This window comes from Falco biarmicus, chromosome 1, assembly GCF_023638135.1.
Source record: "Falco biarmicus isolate bFalBia1 chromosome 1, bFalBia1.pri, whole genome shotgun sequence".
NCBI classification, from domain to species: Eukaryota; Metazoa; Chordata; class Aves; order Falconiformes; family Falconidae; genus Falco; species Falco biarmicus.
Window position 1 is genome coordinate 5,535,353 of NC_079288.1, and position 21,424 is coordinate 5,556,776.

At 42.5% G+C, this 21,424-nt stretch overlaps 1 protein-coding gene across 4 annotated transcripts in view; it reads left to right on the forward strand.

Moving 5' to 3' along the window:
* The window catches only part of MMD (monocyte to macrophage differentiation associated), a 43,860-nt gene extending 24,424 nt beyond the window's left edge, over nt 1-19,436 (forward strand). For 3 of the 4 annotated variants that reach the window (XM_056350791.1, XM_056350966.1, XM_056350878.1), the window contains 6 exons: nt 7,625-7,706; nt 13,418-13,578; nt 14,415-14,489; nt 14,873-14,974; nt 15,794-15,863; nt 17,167-19,436. In XM_056350791.1, coding sequence (XP_056206766.1) covers nt 7,625-7,706; nt 13,418-13,578; nt 14,415-14,489; nt 14,873-14,974; nt 15,794-15,863; nt 17,167-17,367 — 691 coding nt within the window. In that variant the 3' untranslated portion in view covers nt 17,368-19,436. Of the gene's footprint in view, nt 1-1,392; nt 1,635-7,624; nt 7,707-13,417; nt 13,579-14,414; nt 14,490-14,872; nt 14,975-15,793; nt 15,864-17,166 lie in introns of those variants that run through there. The other variant, XM_056351051.1, reaches the window with a different exon arrangement.
* Nucleotides 19,437-21,424: the final 1,988 nt, after the last annotated feature.

Consider the following 21,424-nt stretch of genomic DNA (forward strand, 5'->3'; position numbering starts at 1 on the left):
CAGGAGCTTTCCTTTTCAGCAACAAGCTCTACCCTCCCCTTTGAGCAAAGCTGAGCAACTGACTCTGTGGTCTTCTGGCCCAGCCCCAGACACTCTTGCTGCAAGCCCCTGTTAGAAACGCAAAACTGCAATTTGTACCAGGAAAGCCTACTCCAGCCTGAAACTGGAGAAACCGAGGGGCAAGCCTTGCTGTGGCAGTTTGCAAAGCTGTTACCACCTTGTCATTTGCTCCTCCTGGCACGAAGAATTAGTAACAGGGACCGAGGGCCATGAAAAGTCAGATGTAGCCTGACGGGCAGCCAAGCCACGATGCTCTCACTTCCTCCTGCTGCCTGTGGTGGAGGTGGTTACCTGGTGGTGACACCTTCAGCTGGGGAGGTGACTTTACGGACCACGGTGCAGCAGTCAGCAGATCCTATCTGTCTCAGTCCTACCATAAAAGATGTTGATGCCAGATACAGTTTATTTGTCTAAGCCGGGGGTTTGCTTTGGTGTGCCTATACTAATCGCTTTTGTTGAGGGCTGGAACCGTTGAAAATACCATTGTAAACATGATCTTAGGTTGGAAGACAGGTTGACTAGAACTTAATACTCTCCCAATTCATGCCCTGATTTGCACTATACAAGGCAATACCATGCTCATCTTACTGCAACACGCTTGCCACTGTCTCTTCACTTGGCACAACAGCCCTGGCTTGGAACAAGTTTGGTTTGGGGAGATAAGATTGTGGCTTACAGCTGGGGGGGGGGGCAGGGAGATAGCTGGGCAGGCTCCCACCAGCAGTCTGGCCACTGTAACCTCGACTAAGAGCAGAGTAAATTATTCCACGCGCGACTTTATGCGACAGCAGAGCTGCGTCTTTGCTGGAGGAGCCTTGTGCCCTGCCGTGCCTAGCCATGCTGGGCCATGCCGTGCCAGGCCCCGGGGCACAGCCGGGCCTGTGCCGCAGCAGGAGCCCAGCGCCCCGGTGGGGGGTGTCAGCCGGTGGGGGTTCAGCCTTCCCCCCCCCCCCCCCGGCCAAGCCTGAGGCGAGATGAGATCTCCCGGCCCCCGCGTGTCCCGGGGGGGTGGATGCGGCGAGACTTTGCCCCCGTCCCTCGGTGCGGTGATATCGCGGCCGGCCCTGCCAGGGCTGGGAGCGCGGCCCCGGCCGGGGGGAGCCATCAGCACCCCCCGCTGCTGCTTCCCGGCCCGGCGCTGGGAGCCCGGCTCAGCCTGGGCCGCCCCCGGCGCGACCCCGCCGCCAGGCCGCGGCTCCGGCCCCCCGCTGCCCGCCGCAGCGCTGCGCCCCCCAGGGCCGCCCCCCGCCGCCATCGGCCCCGCGCCCTCCCGCCATTGCCGCGCCGGGGGCGGCCGCTGTGGGCGGGCCGGGGCGGAGGGAAGCGCGGCCGGGCGGGCCGAGAGCAGCCGAGAGGCCGGTTAAAGCAGCCGCCCGCCCGGCTCCCGCGCCTCACCGACGGACGGCGCCGGCCGTCGCTGCGCGCCGCGGCCGCTCGCACGCCAATGAGGGCCCGGACCCCGGCCCTCGCCGCCTCAGGAGCCGCCCGCAGCCTCCCGGCCCGACCCCCCGCCCGCCGCCCGGCTGGGGCGGGCGGCCCGGATCCATGCGGCGGCTCCAGGAGAGGTTCAGGAGGTGAGGTCGCCCCCGGGGACCCCTCACCCCACCCCGGGCCGCCCTGAGGGCTGGGATCCCCGGCCTGCCGCCCGCTCCCCTGACGGCCGGGCGGGCGTGGGGGCTGGGGTGGGGGTACCCGCCGGTCCCCGCTGCTGAGGCGCCGGTCGCCCTCCCCGGGGCCGAGGGCCGGTGGCGGGCGGGGAGGGCAGGGCGTGAGGGGGGCTCCGCGTGGCCTTCGTGGGTTTAATTTTCTCTTCCTTCCCCATCGCTTTACGTGGATGAAGGGCCACGCACCCGGCCGTGTGTCCCACCCCCGCCCCGACCTGTGGCTCCCGAGCCGCGCCGTGCCGAGCCGCCTCTGCCCGCCGCAGGGCCGGGCCGTGCCCCCGCGCAGCCCCGGTGCGGGCGGTGGGCGCTGCCGGCGGCGGGGGGCAGCGGCCCGGTGCGGGGGGTCGGGCACACCCGTACGGATGTGGCTTCAGGTGCTGGGTGGCACAAAGGCCAGGCGCGGGGCCGGTGAGTGTTGAGGGCCAGCCCGGCTTCTGCTGCGGCTTCCCTCAGCAGGTGCCCTGCGCCCGCCGCCAGCCTGCCTCTGAGGGTTAGCGGGGGAGTAAAACCCAAAGAGGAGCAAAAGAGAAATCTGGGGGGGTCAGGGGGTGCTGTGCGCTCCCCCCTCACCTCAGGTTTGGCCTCTGGCGCTGGCCGGGGGGCTGAGGCGGCTGCGAGGCCAGCGGGGTGCAGAGGGGCCCCTGCCATGCTGAGCGGGCACGCTGCCACGGCTTCAGGGATTCCCCGAGAATTGCAGATTTCATTTTATCTCCAGTACCGTGTAAGTACGCGCACCTTCCCGCAGCGGGTGACGGCACTGTTATTTCCCCATAAGTGCCCTGCTGCTGTACTCATCCCAGTCATTTCTCTGGCTCAGCTCTTCAGTGATAGCGAAGATTCTACGAACAGTTACAAACCACAGCTAGGTATGTTCTAATCCAGGAAGGAAGGTGCCTGGGCCGGAGGAATATGGCTCTATTTTTAACCAAATGGACTGAATTCATCAAGGGGAAATATCTGAAAGTTTGGGCAAGGAAAGCAAGCTTTTATAAACCTATTCATTCCTCTTCAAAATTTTACCTAAACAGTCATCATGAAAATACATTGCTGATCTATTTTGACCTGCTTGTGGTTTCCTTTGTTTTTCCTCTTGAGAACAAAGAGATGAGATAACATTAAAATTGCTTCAGTATCTAAATATGTAACCCCATTTAATGTATGCCACTGCTGGTTTTGTGGAGTTATCTCCACCTGGTTGCAGTTTCTCATACACTGTGTCTTACTAGGTCTGAACGGCCTCTCCTGCTGCTGGAAAGCACAGAGAAAAAAAAGATGCAAAAAGGGGTAATGAACTTTTGAGCTGGTGAAAGGAAGTATGAGGCCTTTTGAGCTGAATAAAGGCAGCGTACTTCCTGAAAAGACTAAAAAATCCAGATCTCTGAGGCTATTATCAGTGCTTGCTGTTTTTACTGACATTTTAATTCATGCTTGAAAGAATAATTCATTCAGCAGATGGGAATCCAGAATAAGGCAAGGTTTAAAGAGTGCTTTTTTTTTTCTTCTGCAGTTTGGGGTATATGAGCTTGCTGTGATACCAGACAAATGCCATACAGATATCTGCCATGGATTTGGGATTTTAGAATTTATTTTTCTAAGCTGGGCTTATGTGCAAAGACAAAGCATTAAGAGCCCTCAGATTTTCCTCCTGCTTTCTCTCCCAAATACTGTGGTCTCTTAATTCTGGAATCACTACGAAACATAAAGCATCTACTCCTTGGAAATGAATCGGGACTTGAGATTAGGGGTGTCTCACAAAGAATGGATCAGTACGTATGTTTAACATTGTAAATATTTGACGTGTTGCAAGATCAAAGTTCAAGTAGTGTAAAGGGGGAGATAAGAATTTCTTCCCTCTTGTTTTAAATTGCCGTATGTCTTTCTTAATACCCCTTTTCCACTTATACTGGGAATGTGCTCATCAGAGAAGGTTGGTTGTGTACTGTGAAATTATGAAGCTTGGATTTCCTTGGCTTCAAGTAGATCTAGGGCTTTAAGAATGCATTTAAATTGTGAAAATGAACGCATGCCTCTTCAGTGCAAAAGCATTGTGCGCTTGGGGCTGGCTACGAGTAGTTGTTAGTCTACTGTGAAATGAAATGAAATTTCAGAAAATTCATATTCTGATATTGAGGGAGTAAATATTTTATCTTAGCAATCATTGATTGTCAGTATCTTAAATGGAGAAGTATTTATGGGTTCTTGTGAGATAATGCTGCATATTCCCTGATTAAATGGCTCTGGTTTCGTACTGCTTCTGTTAAAGACTACATTAGGGATTTATTGGAGAATCAAAAGGCTTCGCTTAAAAGATGTTTCCTGTAAACTGTAGCCCTCTTCAGTGGGAGCTTATCAGGCTGTCCTGTATTTGCTAATAACCTTAATGGTTGTGTTACAGAGAGCCTTTATTTATAGGAGTAAACAGCATCTGAATGCTGTATATTGGGTTTCCACTTTTAAGAAGGTGAGATTATATTCCTCACAATTATCTTTTTCAGAAGAGGCAAACTTGACCCATAGTTAGGAGGAAGAACAATGTCCCTGTGTTGCTGTATTCACGTGGCAGAAAACAAAAAGTGTCCGTTGTTGGTGGTGATGTGGGGATTATTTATTTATTTCTCTCTGAGAAAGAACAGAGCAGTTTCTGCCTCTGGACTGTAAGTCTGCAGCCAGGTTCTTCTGCCTTCATACTGCGATGTATGCATATATAGCTACAGGAGTATAGGACTGACTTGCAACAGCATGTGTCAGAATAATTTTTCCTGGGTTTGATGAGTACTTCAGTGTAGTATCACAAAGCAGCTATTTTCAAACTTCAGGTCTGTTTCTTAAGACATTAAACACGAACTGTCAAACTGGAAATGAAGCAAACTCAAGAGAAGCATTGGCTGGAATTAGTGCCCTCATCAACCACTTTTTAAATGACCCTTCCTCTAAAGTTGTTGCTGATCAACGTTTACGAATAGTGTTATCAAAAGGCATAGGGAAGTAAGTGAAGCTTTGCTCTGCTGAAAACGTTCTCTGTGAGTAGTGACCTGAGCAAATGTGCTCCAGCGTCTGCTCGCTGGGTCTTGCCGCATGTTGCAGGTACCTTTCAGAGAGGAGAGGTGCAGGTATGGCCAGTGTGCAGCAAAGGTAGGTGCTGGGCTGCTGCGAGATCCTTTTCTGGAAGGTCCTAACTCTTCCTCCCCTGCCAGAACACGCTAGTGGTGGCGTTATTAGTGTAAACATGTCAGTGAAGGGGGGTGAAGCGTTGCTAAGGGTGGTGTTCTGCTGGGACTCTCTCTGGTGGAAGAAAAGTGAGTTTCAGCTATTGTGGGAGTCCTGTAAAGCTTTCTGTCCAACAGCCACGTTGCTAACCGTTTTTGTTGTTTTAATTTAAATCATCAGAATTTTTTAAGAAAAAACAGTTTAAAAAAGTTTTGGAAACGTGAAGTTTTCGGAAACCGGATGCTTGTCTGTTTTCTCAGCCTGAAGTTGCCATGCAGATGAACGAATGCTTGCATCATTCCTGTGCTGGCACAAAGGGAGAAAAAAAACCACAACTCTTTGTCTAGATAACAGAAAAAGGATAGCTTTGTTAATGTGTTTATATTCTGTTTTAATGCTAATGAAACTGTCTTTAAATTAGTGAGAAGAAGAGGACCTAATAATAAATTGACTCTTTTTATGTGTTTGTTCATAATTCTGTCAAAAATCTAACGTTACCCCAGGCTCTGCTTTAGAAAGATCAGATACCTTTTCTACTAAATAACTATAAATTAAAAGTAAAAAACAAAAAATAAATAATTAAAAGTAGTGCTTTGCTGAATAACAGAAGGTCCCATTAGCGGTCTACCTTCAATTATTTATAGATTTTTAGATGATAATAATATCTGATCTAGAAATTTGGAACTACTGAAATTATAAAGCTAATACTGAGGATAAGCTTGTACCTTTTGGTTCTATATTTTTTTGTTTGTTGGTGGTTTGTTGTTTGTTTTTTTTAATTTTTGACTTCTTGTGAGACTTCCAACGTACCACCATGGCCTTTGGAGAAATGTAGTAATATTCTAGATGTAATCACTGAAAGGTTTCCCATTATTTTTAATTTACGGAGCTGGGCAAGGGCAGTCTAATCCTGGTCACTTAGCTGAGCCAACAGATGCTTTTATTTTTAAATGTTTTCCTAACTTGGAAGCAGAACTGAGTAAGCTGAATGTTCCATCTTTAGAGGATGCAGAGATGGTCTCCAGCAGCTGTTGAAGACCTGTACGTACTGGGCAACAAAATAATTTTCTAAATGTTCTGTGAGCCCGTGTATATGACTACAGTGTCGTTAAGCTCTTGGAGATGAGAGCAAGGTGTCATTTGTCACTGACAAAAGAATTGCCATTTTTTAACAATATATTAACTCCTGTGGAGTTACTAATTTGCTAACAACCATTTATACTTGGTGTCTGTGAATGATGTTCACGTTGTTCTTGTCCTGTGTATCAGTAACAGTTGAAACTGTTTTTTGAAACTGCCACAATTTGGAGAGAGGTCATGACACTGTTTTATCATTGTTGTTACATCCTCAAATATGAGGTTAGAAAAAAAATAGTTTATAAATCATTTAATAAATCAGTCAGGAGAGCCAAGTGTCTTGTATCCCAGAAATCTGGAACTGCTTACTCAGGCTATGAGCTTCTGGTAGGGTTTTGTTGGTTGGTTTTCCCTGCTTTGAGATCACCCAGTATTTTATGGATGTCGTAAAAATAGGACTGATTTTGACTTAAACCAGGAGGGACATGGGAGAGGACCACAGTTTGTCTAACAAGCCCTTTATGTAAATCTAGCCAACAAAGCTGCTCTCGGTTCTGAAACATACAGACATGTTCTGTATTTGTTGTGAAGCTGTTCCTGGCTTGTTGGATACCTGACTAACGGTCAATGCATAGTTTTATAATAGTCTGGAGTAAACTGGAGTTTATTAGTGAAAGAGAATTGCTTTTGTATGATAGTAGGCTGTGCTGGGATAACATACATGGTACTGTAGCTGGAGTAGTTCATGACTGTCTGGTTACATACAAATAATGTGCTGTCTTTCAGAGGATTTTATACACAGATTTGAATTTGTGAGGTTTCACAGAAACAACTCCAGTGTTTGGTTTTTTTAGAAATTTTAAAAGCAACATTAGTACTGGCAGGTTATTCCAAAACTTTCTCAGATTTTTTTATTATATTTCACTTGGCTTGAAAAGACTGTTTGTTGTGATTGTTTGTTAGGTAGTGTTTGAAAATTCTTGGAGGAAAAGGCAGAATGTCTATGTAAAGCTTCTTGAAACTTTGCTGCTTTGGAGTGAACCGTTAGAGTCTCCTTTCATCCCTGTGTAGCTTGGGTCTTAGGTACAGACAGAAGATAGGATTAGCCTCAAAGAAAAACTGAGCCACCTAATGCTTCAAACACAAATATTGCTCGCTATAGGAACTGAAAAGCCAACGTTCAAGTTGGTTTATTCCAAGGTGTTATAGAACTGGAATATTGCTATAGTTTCAAGAACTTCTTAAAAGAAGAGTAACCTTGGCAGCTATGATGAAGTCCATATTTCTGGAGTAATTTGTGTCCGTATTAGGTAACTTAAATAGGAAATAGTTCATTCTTCATCCAACCAAGCTGTCGGAAAAGAGGCAGTCTGACTTCTATGTGCAGAGTCTTGGTTAAAGATAACCATCCACTGTGACAGACAGTCACAGAGTTTTATCTAACATGTTTCTGTTACGAGACCTTATATGGGAGGACTTAAAATTTAATTAACAGTTACTTTTAACATGTCTGTACTTATAATTTTTCATACTACTAGGCTGGAGGTATTCCTTTGTGACACCCAAAAGAGATGGTTTGTTAACTTTCCTAAAAATATCTCTTAATTGTTCTACAGGTTCATGAACCACCCAGCTCCAGCAAACAGCCGCTACAAACCCACTTGCTATGAGCATGCTGCTAACTGTTACACACATGCAGTAAGTACTTCTTTTTTTCTTTTTTCTTCCCCGCCCCCCCCCCTCCCCCCCCTCGAACCAAATGCTTCAGTAAATTTTTGTGGGTTTGGATGGCTCAGTGCTTACCTTTGCCCAAGCGTATTCGTATTTGAAGCCTCTGTGGGTTTTGGTGTATAAGCTTCAGCTATAACAGGCTAGAAAATGTAACATTAATTAGATAGTTGGTAATCACTAGTCCCGGTTCTGGATCTCTAGGAGCTCCAGACGCTTCTTAAGATTCCTTTTCACCTAAGTTTAAGTTACATGTCTTCAACTAGATGGTTTTCTTCTGTCCCAGTCAAAGGATGACTACGGTAAAGTGAAAGTAGGCCTATACTAGTCAGCCTTGCAAGGCAGATTTCCCAGTGCTATGCTGACGTAATATTTTGCAAATTGTATACTGCAAGTATAGGAAAGATTTATTCCTGTTAGAAGTGGAAGGCTTCATAAGACCATCATGTGGGTATCAGCTAGAAGAGCTGGAATGACTTAGTTCTGATACTTTATATCTACAAATTGATTCTTTGACAAATCTGCTATTTTGAAAGATGCACTAACGATGCTGACAGCCGTACTAAAAATCCTAGTCTGTCCTTATTTTCATAATGTAAGGCCCTGTACTAGATTTGAATATATGATATATACAAAATAAAGCAAGCAGTCCCTTCTCTCTCTCTCTCTCTCTCGTAGTGATTGGGAAGTTTAATTTGCTGTCTGGCACTTTGAAAAGGACTTAAAAATATGTGTGTGTGTTTTTTAAGATAGCATTTGCCCTTTTATAGTATCAGCTTGTGCTTTTCCTCAATCCCTTGTTTAACTCCAAACATCTGAAGTATGTTTGACTTTGTCCTCAGTCTCTTATCTCCAGTGTTTCCAAGTAAGCTACAGATACGAATGCTCAGGGTAGCGCATGGGACTCTTCAGTTTTAGAAGGAGCTCTGTTCTTAAGGATCCTTTGTGTATATTTTATAAATAACCAACATACAGCTCATTGTTGCTGGTAAAAACAGAATCACCTAGGTTTACATATAGAAAAGCTAACTGAAGTTTATGTGTTTTTAAGTCAAGGCTCTCATGTACAGCATTATGTAAATATATGCTTATTTGTCTAGAGAATGAAGCAACATGCTGTTAGTTAGCACAAATATGTAGTTTATCTCATAATCCTTGTACAAATCTTATTTACTCTGGCCAAAAAGTTAGATTTCAAAATATCTGGCAGAAGTTGCTGTACTCCTTAGCAGTTCTAGCATTCATCTAATTGAAAAACAGGCATGTCTGATTCCTGCCTGTTAGCAGTGGGTTACAGCCAGGATGTCATATCAGTATTTTGTGGTGTTCTACAGGTTCTGGGGAAGCTCTCTTATTACTTTCAGAACAGTCAAGCTACGTGCTAAAACCTATCATGAACTGTTAACAGCTTGGAGATATACAATATTAACATACCCTTTGGAAGAAAATAAAGTGTAGTATAAAAGAGGGATTGTTACTTATTAAATAAAATTGTATGCAATAAATATTTTTTTATTAAACTTTAAAGCCTTGAAATAGAAATCTGATCTGGGAAAGCAGAGTGGATTATACAGAAGCAGCTGGGGGGACGCACTTGCTTCTGTGTGTTACAGACCATTTTACTAAATGGTAGATGGTCGAGTGGTTGAGTCTTTGCCACTTGATTACAGTATGAGTTTTCAATTAGACATTGATATAATTTCTACAAAACAGAGTTTAGCAATGGTTCTCCATGCATTTTTTCCAAAGCTTTATTCATAATTCAGGAAGCAGTCAACTTGAATTTTACGAGCGTGGCTGTACTCTGCTGTAGGTATCCCATCTGTTTTTTGACTTAAAAATATGCAGTAGTCAGTTTAGGCAGGTATTTAAAAGGAAAAAAAAAAAAAGAAAAAACAAAACCCTAAACCCAGCAATAACTGGAGATACAGAATCCCATGTGTAGCTTTTTGTTACAGTACTTTGAAGGTAACTTTGTGTACCATAGTAAGGTATTTTCAAATTTATAACTAGTAAGGCTATTTAAAATGTCTTGGGTTTTTTTTTAGCTTTAAATGAAGCACTGACTTGTCCTTAGACACTAGGAGTTAGGAAGGGCAGCTAAAAAGTTGAATACAGGGACAGAAAAGACTGCTCTCTGTGTTTAGAAGAACAGGAAGGAAACAGTATATGAGAGAAGCAGGAGTTGTAAGAATTTAACTTGTAAGGTAAGCTAAATCTAAGGGGAGGGATGGCTCTTTCATCATGAAACTTCTGATGTACGTAAGGCTTATCAGAGAAAAGATACTGTGTTGTATGAAACCCTCAGAATTTAGACACGGCTTGCTTTGTACTGCTCTAAAAGTTTCTTCCAACTGGCTTAAAAGGAGGAACTGTTCTTAAAATAAGTTATAGTCTCTCTGTTCCAGTCATGGTTTGTGCAGTGCATGGAAAAAAAAGAGAGAGGTATAAATATTTAAAAAATGAGCCTTGGAGCATTTAGCAGGCTGTTTGAGCATGGAAGTAGGGGTCATCAAAATTTCAGAAGGGCTCTTAAGATGAAAATGTCTCTGTTCCACCTGGCTGATATTAGCAGTTCCTCTGCGCTCTGGGTTGCACAACCGATGTTCCCAGTAAGCTTCCCACTGCACAGCGCTCGTCTCCTTCCTTGAAAAAACTGGTGAGCAGGGAGGCACCGTACTTGGCTTCAGGACTGCGCTCCTGGAGCAGGCAGCTGGAGGTGGACACGGCCCTTCCTGGTTCCCTCTAAGCGTCACATGCAATTTTGGCTGATTTGTTGATCTTTCCATTGTCCTCCTTTCCAAAGAGGAAGCGTTGGGACCATCTTCATGCTGTCAGTGTTTCCCTCTCAATGAAAGGCACGTGAAATTGGAACAATAACGCCATGCTTTGCTACAGTGGCTTGTGCATCAAAAGCCATTGTTGCCGACTATATGACGTGCGTAGCCTTGCGTACAAAGAAAATAATGTAATTTGGCGTGAATGTTACATACAAAAGCAAAATTTTTAACAGATTTTTTAACCTCTCTGCAGGAGAGATTGTCTGCAGAAATATGGGAAGAACACAGATAAAATACTGACCGACGTACCAGTATCCTAAGCAACCTTAGATAGATAGAAGATAGCAGATGATTTGCCATAAGTTAGTAACCAGAGAGTACAATTTCCCTGAAGTGTGGCAGATAAGTTGTTTCAGCATGCATCTTTGTGCCTTAAGGCTTTTGCAGTGGCCACTGTTTGTGACTGTAGGCATTGTTTCCCAAAATACATCACACAAGGGTTGTGCCCATGTCTTTTCTTAAAGATTCCTGCCTATAACTGTAAATAAATAGATTTTTATCTTTTGTCTTCCTCCTTATCGCAGAGGGTTTTGTAACTTCATGCTCTAATTTTGTTCTGGCATTTTTCTAGAAAACTTAGTGAAACTAAGTTGCCTGCTCTCTTGTTCTGTAGATCTCTCTCAGCCCCATTTCTGATTTAGCAACTATTAATGAAGGTGCTACAATTAGTAAGATGGAATATCATGGTTCTGGGTTTGTTCACAGTACATTAAGTTGCTGGGTTTGATGATATCTGTTGGGAAGAGTAGTGCTTCATGATGAAATAAGCAAAGCTTTTTGTGACTCCTAGCTAGCTTTTTTGCTAGGAATGCTGGCAAGTTAGAAATGCTATGTCATTGCTGTAAACTGACATGGCACAATCACACTCATTCTATTAGTTCTGATTCTTTGACTAATTTTTTGCTAAACAGCCCTCCTTTTAAAGGACTAGTTGATTGCTTCTCCATTCTGAAGATTAAAACACAGTTTTTGGGCTAGAGATTGTTTTCAAATGAACATGGGAAAATCTGCCTAGTTTTGTTGACTACAGTGTTATATTTCTTTTGTAAGATGGAGCTTAGATATAATGAAGTCTTTTGTATGGTATGTTATCTGTTATGGCATTAGTAGCTAAAGAACTTTTATCCAGTTGGCTGGAACAGCAGGGTATCATTTCTGGATTTTGTCTTTAGCTATTTTTGGTCAGAAATAGTAATAAAACATCTCTTGTTTAGTCTAACTGTTCCCATGAAGCATATCAGGCACAGAGGGAAAGTGTTCCCGAATAGAATACTTAGAAAACACAGTAAATCCTTCTCATGGTAGTATAGCGCTCTTCCCTGTGAGAATTAGGATTGTTCTTCAGAGCCTTGACAAGGCAGAAAAGCAATGAATTCAGGTCTTCATTCATGTGCTCAGTCATGGCTGTATTCTTCATTCTGAAGGTACAAAGAAAGAGGTGATAAGAAAATTGTTTGTTTAATTTAACCCTATAACTTCACATACAATAACTACTGGGAAAAGTGATTGGTATGAAACTCTTGTGTTGGCCCGTTTGAGTATTACGTATCATATCTTAATTTGTGAAATACTTTAGTAGACTGGTAAAAGGCTGGGATATCTGTGTAGGAAAGACAAGTTGTTCAGTGTAATATCTAAATCTAGTTTCCAGAGAGGTCTTCCTACCTATAAAATGGTATCAATCAGAGCTCCAGGCAGAATCTCTGAGCAGTTCATGCTCAGGCTTTGAGCAGGGGATTTGCAGGGATTTGCTATTTTACCTAGCACTTGGGTTGATGATACTTGTGGGTACATAATCTCTGAAACCTTTTAGTTCTCTGTCAAGTTTAGTCAAAACTGAAATTTGCACTAGAAATTGGGAAGGAAACTGATGACCGTGGGTACAGCATGTCTGCACAGCTTAAAGAAACTGCTGAAAAACGGTTTCTGGAGATCAGTATCTTCCTGTCCCTGGAAAAACTGAATGACCCAACTGCCACATCTCATCAGTTCCTTGCTGTCTCAAGGGCTTCAGCTGCACTTTGAACTGCATGTCATATGTGGAAAACAGGCGTGACTGGTCTCCTGAGGAGTGAAACACTTGAACCTTTCTTGAACGTGGGGGCTGTCCGGGATATGTGTATGGAAATTTATGGTTTGTGATAAATGAGAAGCCAGGCTGGCAGGCTATTTTTGGCCTCAGAGTGCATGAGGTCAACTTCCCTAGGCTCGTTACAAGACCTGGAAAGTGTTTTCACCTCTGTCCAAATGCTGTGGATATAGGAATACCATACTTTTCATTTCCATGACTTTGCAGCTTTTGGCATAAATGTACTAAATTTTGCAAAAAGGAAGGAAATGTAGCTAAAAAAAGGAAGGAATGGAGCTACAGTTGATGTACTTCAAAAGCCTAAAGTAAAAGCCACTTTTTTTTTTTTTTTTTAAATCTCTGGATTAACTAACTACTTCTCAGATTCATTTGGTATACTCTGCATCTTCTGCACTATAATTGTGATCAGAGCCCCAGTTTCTTCCAGTCTGTAGGTAGGGAAAGGGCGCGGGCAGTGCAGGCTGGCCCAGCTAGATAGTCCCAGCTATCAAACCTGTAATGCAAAGCAGAGTTGCCAGTTTTGTTTAAACATTATTTGTTCCTAGCTTTGTTGTTTTATCACGTGAGGCTTGGGTTAAACTACCAAGAATTTAACCTGTGAAACTTATTTACAGTTCAGGTGAACAAATTAATATCTTAAGGCACAGCATAGGGCCTGGAAGGGAACTTTATCTGCCCCACTGGTGCGGTGCTGTGGATGGTACTACGCTGGCTGCCAGGGAAGACTTAACACTGGCCTTTTGTTTTCTTAGTTCCTTATTGTTCCCGCGATCGTGGGTAGTGCCCTTCTCCACCGGCTGTCTGATGATCGATGGGAAAAGATAACAGCATGGATGTATGGCATGGGGCTCTGCGCCCTCTTCATTGTCTCCACAGTATTTCATATCGTTTCTTGGAAAAAGAGTCACTTAAGGTATTGCTATAAGATGTATGTTTTATTTTCATGTTCTGTGATGTTTTTCCATTGTGTTTCTTGGTCAAAAACATAATTTTACAGAAGGTTGGAGTGGTACCTTGTACTGAATCACGAAGAAAACACTCTTGATTCTGTTGGAAGAAATAGTGAGCCAGGCTCAGAATACAAATGAACTCTAATGTCTGCTGCTTTTTCACAAAGAAAATATGTGTTTTTCTAGGCCCTAGTGTCTCTTAATCCATAAGATGAAATGGGAAAAACACAATCTAACTGCATAGTGGCTATAATCCCACTGCAGAAGTCAGAACATTGTCTGGGACTATGGTGTGCTCAGATATTTTAGGGAACATGGAGTTTGCCAAGGGAATTAAAATACGACACACAGCTAACTAGCAGAAAGCCTCCTTGGGAGCAAGGCAGCAATAGCAGAACTAAGATGCGATTTGATTTGTTATTTTTAAATTTTATTTTACTTTTTGGTCCCATTATGACCCGTCTATAATTCTGGGCCATAAACTGAATTGTACTAGTAGTCGCTGAATGGTAACGGGTTTTGGATGAGGCAGAGTTAAGGTGACAGCTTTCAGCCTGCTTGCTAGAGAGCAGGATGCAGGGGGAGAGAAGGGGAGAGGAGCGGAGGAGTGCTCATCTCCTGCATGTCTTGCGTGTGACTTCCTGAAGCTAAAGTCAGCTGGACAGTCTTCCAGATGGTTTTAAGAGGTTATGGAGCTGATGGTATTTCCCCAAAGTAATCCCAAAGTGTGTCAGGAAACTGAAATGATAAAAAAACCTTTCCAAAATCTGTCTTGGTGACTTCTTCTCTCTCTTACTAGGACAATGGAGCATTGCTTTCACATGTGTGACAGAATGATGATCTATGTCTTTATTGCAGCATCATACGCACCGTGGTAAGAAATCTGAAGTGCAGTTTCAAAACTAAAGCTTTTTCCAGTGTAAATGTTTTATCATTGTGACTTTCGAAAATCTATAGGTGTCTTCTTAAATGCATTGCAAAATGCATCACAACGTAATCCCCTGGGATTTGCTGAAAGTAATGTTAGAAAACAGCAGGATGGAGTTTATATTCCACATACCCCAGTTTATGCCTCCCTTACATCAATGCAAACGCACTTTCTACCTGTCTGGATATAGAATGTCCCAAGTGTCTTCTCCCTGCATCATGCCTAACTTTACAGCTCTAAATATTTATTTTTATCAAACCCTACTAGTCTTGTGTCGGTTTGGTCCATTCATTTGTGACTTTTGTCTGTTTAAATCTTTGTACCTCCAGGTTAAATCTACGTGAGCTCGGACCTCTGGCATCTCACATGCGTTGGTTTATCTGGCTGATGGCTGCTGGAGGAACCATTTATGTGTTTCTCTACCATGAAAAGTAAGAATTATTATTTGCATTTAACTTTAAACTGAAATTAAAAGGTGTAGGCTTTCTTGCTTTCTGAGGGTTCTTATCCAGCCTTTCACACATTGAAAAGTGGAAATACATGATGAGAGTGATGCAGACTTAGGTCTTGTCAGAAGATAATTATATTTGCCCTGTAATAACATGTCTTTAGGCTATATTATTGTCTTCTCTTAAAGGACTGGGAGGGAAGTATCCACTTCTAAAATTTTAACTTTTGCTACAACAAAGCAGGGGTGAGAGTGGGTAGGGTAAGAAAGCAGTTGAAATTATGAGTTTCTTATGCCCGTGATTTATGTAGCGTTAGGTAATAATACAATATTGCAACATTATATTGTTTATAGATACCGATGCATATTGACTCCTGCTACCTTCTTGGTTTTGTTTTGGAGTGCAAGTCCCTGAGTTTCAGATATGAATTCTTGAGCCTGCTTTCATATCCTCAGGGAGCAAGCAAGAACCAACTTTTTTGTTTTGGCAATGAGCTACTGAGGTTCTTGTTAAATAAGAAAATAAGTTGTCTCAATGTTTTATTCTCACTAGTACTTAATGCAAATGCATGCATTTAGGCAGTATTTAGAGAGCAAGGTATTACCTGCAGCTGTACAATGCAGAGATAAAAGGCTAGCTTTGTTTATGTTATAAAACATTGGTTACTTATCTGCACAGAAAGCTTTTTGAATAGTTTAATGGACCCATGCTAACATAAAACCTGAAATATTTTGTTACTATTGACGGAAATGTTCATCCTCTTGTACACCTCCTTAGATGACTCAAATTGTTCCTTTTTAGGTATAAGATCGTTGAACTCTTTTTCTATTTAGCGATGGGATTTTCTCCTGCTCTGGTAGTGACATCCATGGTAAGGAATGTGACTATTAACATTACAAACATGCAGACTTTCCTTTTATAACTAGCTTAAGTTCCACTGCAGCTATCTTTCATCTGAAAAGATTTTAGTCCGCCATAATTGTAAATGTTCTCTGCAGAAGAACCAAATATAGTCATTTATATTTAGGGTTTATGATTTACATGTCAATGAAATGCTACCTCGGTTTGTTGAATCTGGGCCACAGGGTCCAGATGAAAAGAGCTTAGGTCCCGGACCTCACTTCTGAAGACCCTCACTTCTGAAAGGATGTTGGACGTAACAATTCAATTACTTCCGTTTGAGTAAAAATGATACAGATGTGAAGTACCTTTAACCTGTTGAGGAATATTTCTAGATTTTACTGTTTATGAACTTAATGCCCACTTATTCACTTACAAGTTGGGAAAGAAGCTTTTTCTTTATAGCAGCGGAGTGGATTTCTGATAGCACGTTGTCTTTTCTCTTGGTATGTGTAAGAGCTCTCTGGAAATCAATTAATGCTGTGGTCTGGACCAAGATGGGAGAAGTAAATTGACTCTTGCCCCTTTCAAAATTACTCAGGGGCAACAAAGCTAGAGTATTTTGTCTCTTACTAGAGGCTTTTTTTGTTAGTGAAGCAGGGGAAAATTTAAAAGCTGAGAAGCAGTTGAACTGTATCAAACTAACGCACCATATCTGGGATACTTGATCTCTCAGCAACTGGTGCTTTTGGGTTTTTCGGGTTTTATTAAGAAAAAGCTTCTTGGTGCATTTGTAAAGCATCTACACCATCTTGTCCAACTCAAAACTTTATTGTTTACTTATAGTTACACGTTTTGAATAACTTTGAATAACCCTGTCTGCTGCTGATACAAATCTGGCACATCTAGAAGATAATGCCTTAACTGTCCATGTGAATGCTCTGCTATGCCAAAACCTTGCCAGGTGTTTCATCCAGCCAGTGGGAGTTGCATTAAACTCAACGCTTGCACACGGTGCTGTGGTTTTCTTTTTCTGCATGTTTGTCTGCTCTGTTCATGAGCATGAAGCAAAGCATCAAATTTGTCTCAATTCTTGAGTTATCCTGCTGTTACCTCTACAGTGCTATTGCGAGATATTCTATAAATATATTATTATATAGTCACAAAGTATAATATACTGATTTTTCTCACTTGTCTGTCTGTCAAATCCAAGATGCTCGAAGTTCTGACAGCCAGCTTTCTTCTCTTGGGGCGGAAGGCACTTGCTATTTTGTACCTAAAATACCTTTCCCTCCTTTATACCACAGTTCTAATCTTTCCTTGTTAATTGACAGAGCAACACCGATGGACTTCAGGAGGTTGCCTGGGGAGGCTTGATATATTGTCTGGGTGTGGTGTTCTTCAAGAGCGATGGAGTCATTCCATTTGCCCATGCCATCTGGCACCTCTTTGTGGCCACAGCAGCTGCTGTTCATTACTATGCCATTTGGAAGTACCTTTACAGAAGTCCTGCAGACATAATTCGTCACTTATGATTGATACACGCAAAGTAATCTGCACTTGGCCTCTGTAACAGTATTATTTGACCTAAGGAATTCGGGGAAATTGGACAATTGCACAGAAAAACTGCACTGACGTTGGTAGTTCTCTGAACACAGTTACTGTGAACTGATGTTGTATGTGTCCTGCAATTGCCCATCGTATGGCAAGTGCTGTAAATAATCAAGATACTGTACTGCAGTACCAAGAGTCCATTCCATGTTAGTAGAACTGGCTACCTGATGTTTACAAATAAATTTTGTATTCTAGTTTAGTTTTACAATTTTTAACTACGTGAATTTTTCTAAATTAGTGATTCAAAGGGTGAAGTCAGTGCAATAGCAAAAATCTCTTTTGATTTGAAATTGGTTTCTATCGCCTTTCCACTACTCATTTATTAAACATGAATCGGACAAATAATCTACTTTTACCACCCATTATCTTGGTATAATAAGACTTTTATAGAAACTTTTTGTGTTTTTTGTAAACTTGGGAAGTACATTTATTGAACTGAAAACACACAACTGTCATCTATGCAGTTACTCATGTTGCAAAATCTTGCAAGAAATGGTTACATTCCACACACTGTACTGACAAGCAAACATTGTACCTCTTCCAAAGGTTGTATTACAGGTGTAATTGTAATAACCACTTTTACAGACTAAAACCTAAATGTGATTCTGCTGAGTTTTAACATGACAGTATTCTGCTCATCTGTAGTACCACTTAAACAGCACCTTAATTTGGCTTTATCAGTGATGGAAATTAAGTGCTTTAAGAGAGGTAGGCGATGTGATTTTTCTCCTCAAGATTCCCAGTTCTGCTCCGTGCTGCCCAGCTAGGCAGCAGCCTGGATGAAAGCGGGCTGGCGGAGCTGGCAGTGGAAGGGGACAGCTAACACCCCCTGTCCAAACCAGAGCGCCGCTTATTTCTCCAGAGTACGCGTACACCTAGTAGTGCTGTGATACTAAGCTTGGATTTTCGAAGGGATTTAAACCTGCCACCAGAACAGTTCCCAGCGGCTTTTGTTGGGGTGGTTCTGTTGGGAAATCCCGGTCGGAGCAGCAGGAGCAGAGCGATTGCTGACCGCTTTGAATTCGAGGTTGTTGGTTCTTCCCAAGCACAGCCTTGCAGGGAGGAGAGCCTGAAGAACCTGATACGGTGTCACTTGTCATTCTGGGGCTTGACAGAGTCAGACTGGTCTTGATTGTGTTGCTGCCCTTCTGTACAGGAAACCCAAACTTGTGGTAGCAAGTCATGATTGTAGAACACGTGCGTTAAGTGACCAGAAGTAGAAGAGTCATTGTAATACTGTTTGTCCAACAATTGTATCCTGTCCCACTCTATAATGAATGTCTTATATTAAGATTGACTTTATCCTTTTTCTGATTTACTCAGTTTTTCATGTCAGTATTTAAAAACAAAACCAAAATGTGTTGCCTTTTTCAGATTTTGTTCTGGATATTGCCTGTCTGCAAACAATAAGTAGCAAGATAGGGATGTTTTTCAAGGTACCATTTAATATTTCACCTAGATTTGCCAGTGGGTTACGTATTTTAGAATATATATATTTGTATACAGAATTTACAAGAGGGACAAACTTTAAATTCAAGGCATTGAAGAATTTTGCTGTGTGGTGTTATCAGGTGGTTGGAGAAACGGCACCACTACAGCAGACTAGCTAACTGCCCCAAGAGAGGACAAAAGGAACAGCTGGGCAGGTAATTCCTAGTACAACAGTCTTGCACATCTGGATGCCTCAGTTTTTTTAACATTGTGTCTATTTTAATATTTTCCACTTTTTGTGAGTTCGTATATTTTGTTTAAATGCAGTAACTGTTAAAACCACTAAAATACATGTAAAGGTTTTCTGTAGTCAAAAGTGAAACTATTGCTTGAATATGTTTTAATTTTAAGTTAATTTTTCATGGCATTGCTTTTTGGAGTGTTTGAAATGGTTTTTAAAAAATTTCAATTCGCCAAAAATATTTTGAATTACTGTATTCTAGTCAATATGATATTGAATGTACTAGACTAACAATAAACATTTTGTGCAATTTGGAAACCATTGTATTCGTAGTGTTTGGTGTTTTCCCCTCCAACACTTACGCAGGAAAGTGAGAGACTTCACACTGTTGGCGCTCCTGACACAAGAGATCGAGTTGAACCCAAGGACCCTTGTGCTTGCTCGGTCAACTCTTTAAAACGAAAACAGTAGGAAAGAACACGATGCAAGTTACTCAGTTTGTGCTGTGGAAAAAAAGTAGATTTATGCCCAAATCTTGATGAATTTGGGGAACTTACTATGCTCCCTTTTGCTGTTCTGGATCAATTGTCTTAGTATATACTGGCTTTTGAATTTTTTTCAGTTTTATAACACTAAATTTTTTTTTCCTCCTATCCCTATAGGGGTATCATTGCATAAAATACAGACAAGCTGAACTAAAAACGCATTTCTGTCTGGAAAACAAGTACGTCAATTAGCTTTTTCCTTTGTTTCTTTTTTTTTTTTTTTTTTTTTTTTTTACCCCCCTGCTCCCCTGTCTAATTACAGCTCTCCAGGCTGGTTCCTCCCAGGAGTAACAGTGCTTTTCCCGGTAAGGTTTGCTGCAGTAGCAGAGATGTAATTTCTTTGCCTTCCTGAAGCAAAATGTTTTTAAAAGCACCTGCTTTTCTCTGTTTTCCGTGCCTCTAGGTTTTAGAAGCGCAACAAATACACTGAGTCTAAATGAAGCGGTGATAACGTGCGTCCTAGTTTTGCAGATCCAGAGGATGTCTAGGATGCAACGAGTACTTTGAATACTGGATACCTCTGGTCTTATCACTTCTAGGTTCTATTTTTTCAATACAATTTTGTTTGCATCTGAAAAATAATTCTGTTATCTGCAGGGATTCATTTAAGGATTTATTCTAGAGTGCACTTCTTTGAATTGTATTGGGTTTTTATAATTCAACAGCAACAAGGAATGCACAGATAAACTATTTGTGTTTATTTCTGCTACCAAAAGCAGTGATAAAATTGGGCTGCTTTTCTAATTATGTCTTCCCCACATCCCTCTTAATTGTGATTGTGTTAAGATATTGTATTATACTCTTCCAGTTCTAGGTAAGCAATGAAGTCCTTTCAAAGGAGGTTTGAGTGTCTGAACATGGTTTTTGCTGTACCTATTTGAATTACAGTGTAGAAAACGGACGCTTCAGGCTCTTTGAAACAGTTGGTTATGGTGCTTTTCCAGAATTCTAAAAACGAAATTCTGTGTCGGTGTTAGCAGACAGACAAGGTGGTTCCGTTTAACATCATTTAGCACAGCTTTGTTCTGATTTATTGGTTTTTTTCCCCCGACTGGAAGCGCCAAGCCTGCGTCACGCTCACAGTGTTCTGGTTGTTCCCCAGGCCAGGAGTTCCTCCGTGCTGGCCGTGCTGGTGACGCACGGCGGAGGCTGAGGGCCGGCGCTGTGGTGGGTCATCGGTCACAGTGTGGTTCCTTACCTGAGTTCCACAGCTGGTAACAGCTCCCGCACGCTGATCCACGAATTGTGTAAATCACACAGCGTCAGCATTCTTGGAGCTGCTTCTTGGTGAAATGCGTTTGTGTCGGGCTGGAATGAACCAGTTAGAGAAGGTACTAATGTTTTTCATAGAGGTTTTTTTCTTTTTTTCTATTAAACCTCTTGCTTAAGTGTCCCTTATGCTCAGGACCCCTACACGATTCTTTAGGTCTGGGGTATTTAGCCACGTGATTTCTCCGGAGGCTAAGGCCGTCACGTGCACATCATGTGCTTGACTAAGTCTTTCTCGGTGCTTTGCTATTTTTAAAAGAATGCAGGATGTTGGTCTCTGCTCGCTAATTGCTTTTGCCATCAATAGGTGTCATAAGATTAAAGTTAAAAATAGTCAACAACAGAACGGCCAGGATGACAAGGTGGGCGCTTGCCAGCTCCGCGGTGTGGGTGCTGTCGGTCCTGCCTTCCCTGCAGCAGCCCCGGCTTGTGGCACGGGCTGTGGTGCGTCAGAGCTGCCGGCTGCTCGCTGGCGTTCTGCTCCTTGAAAAT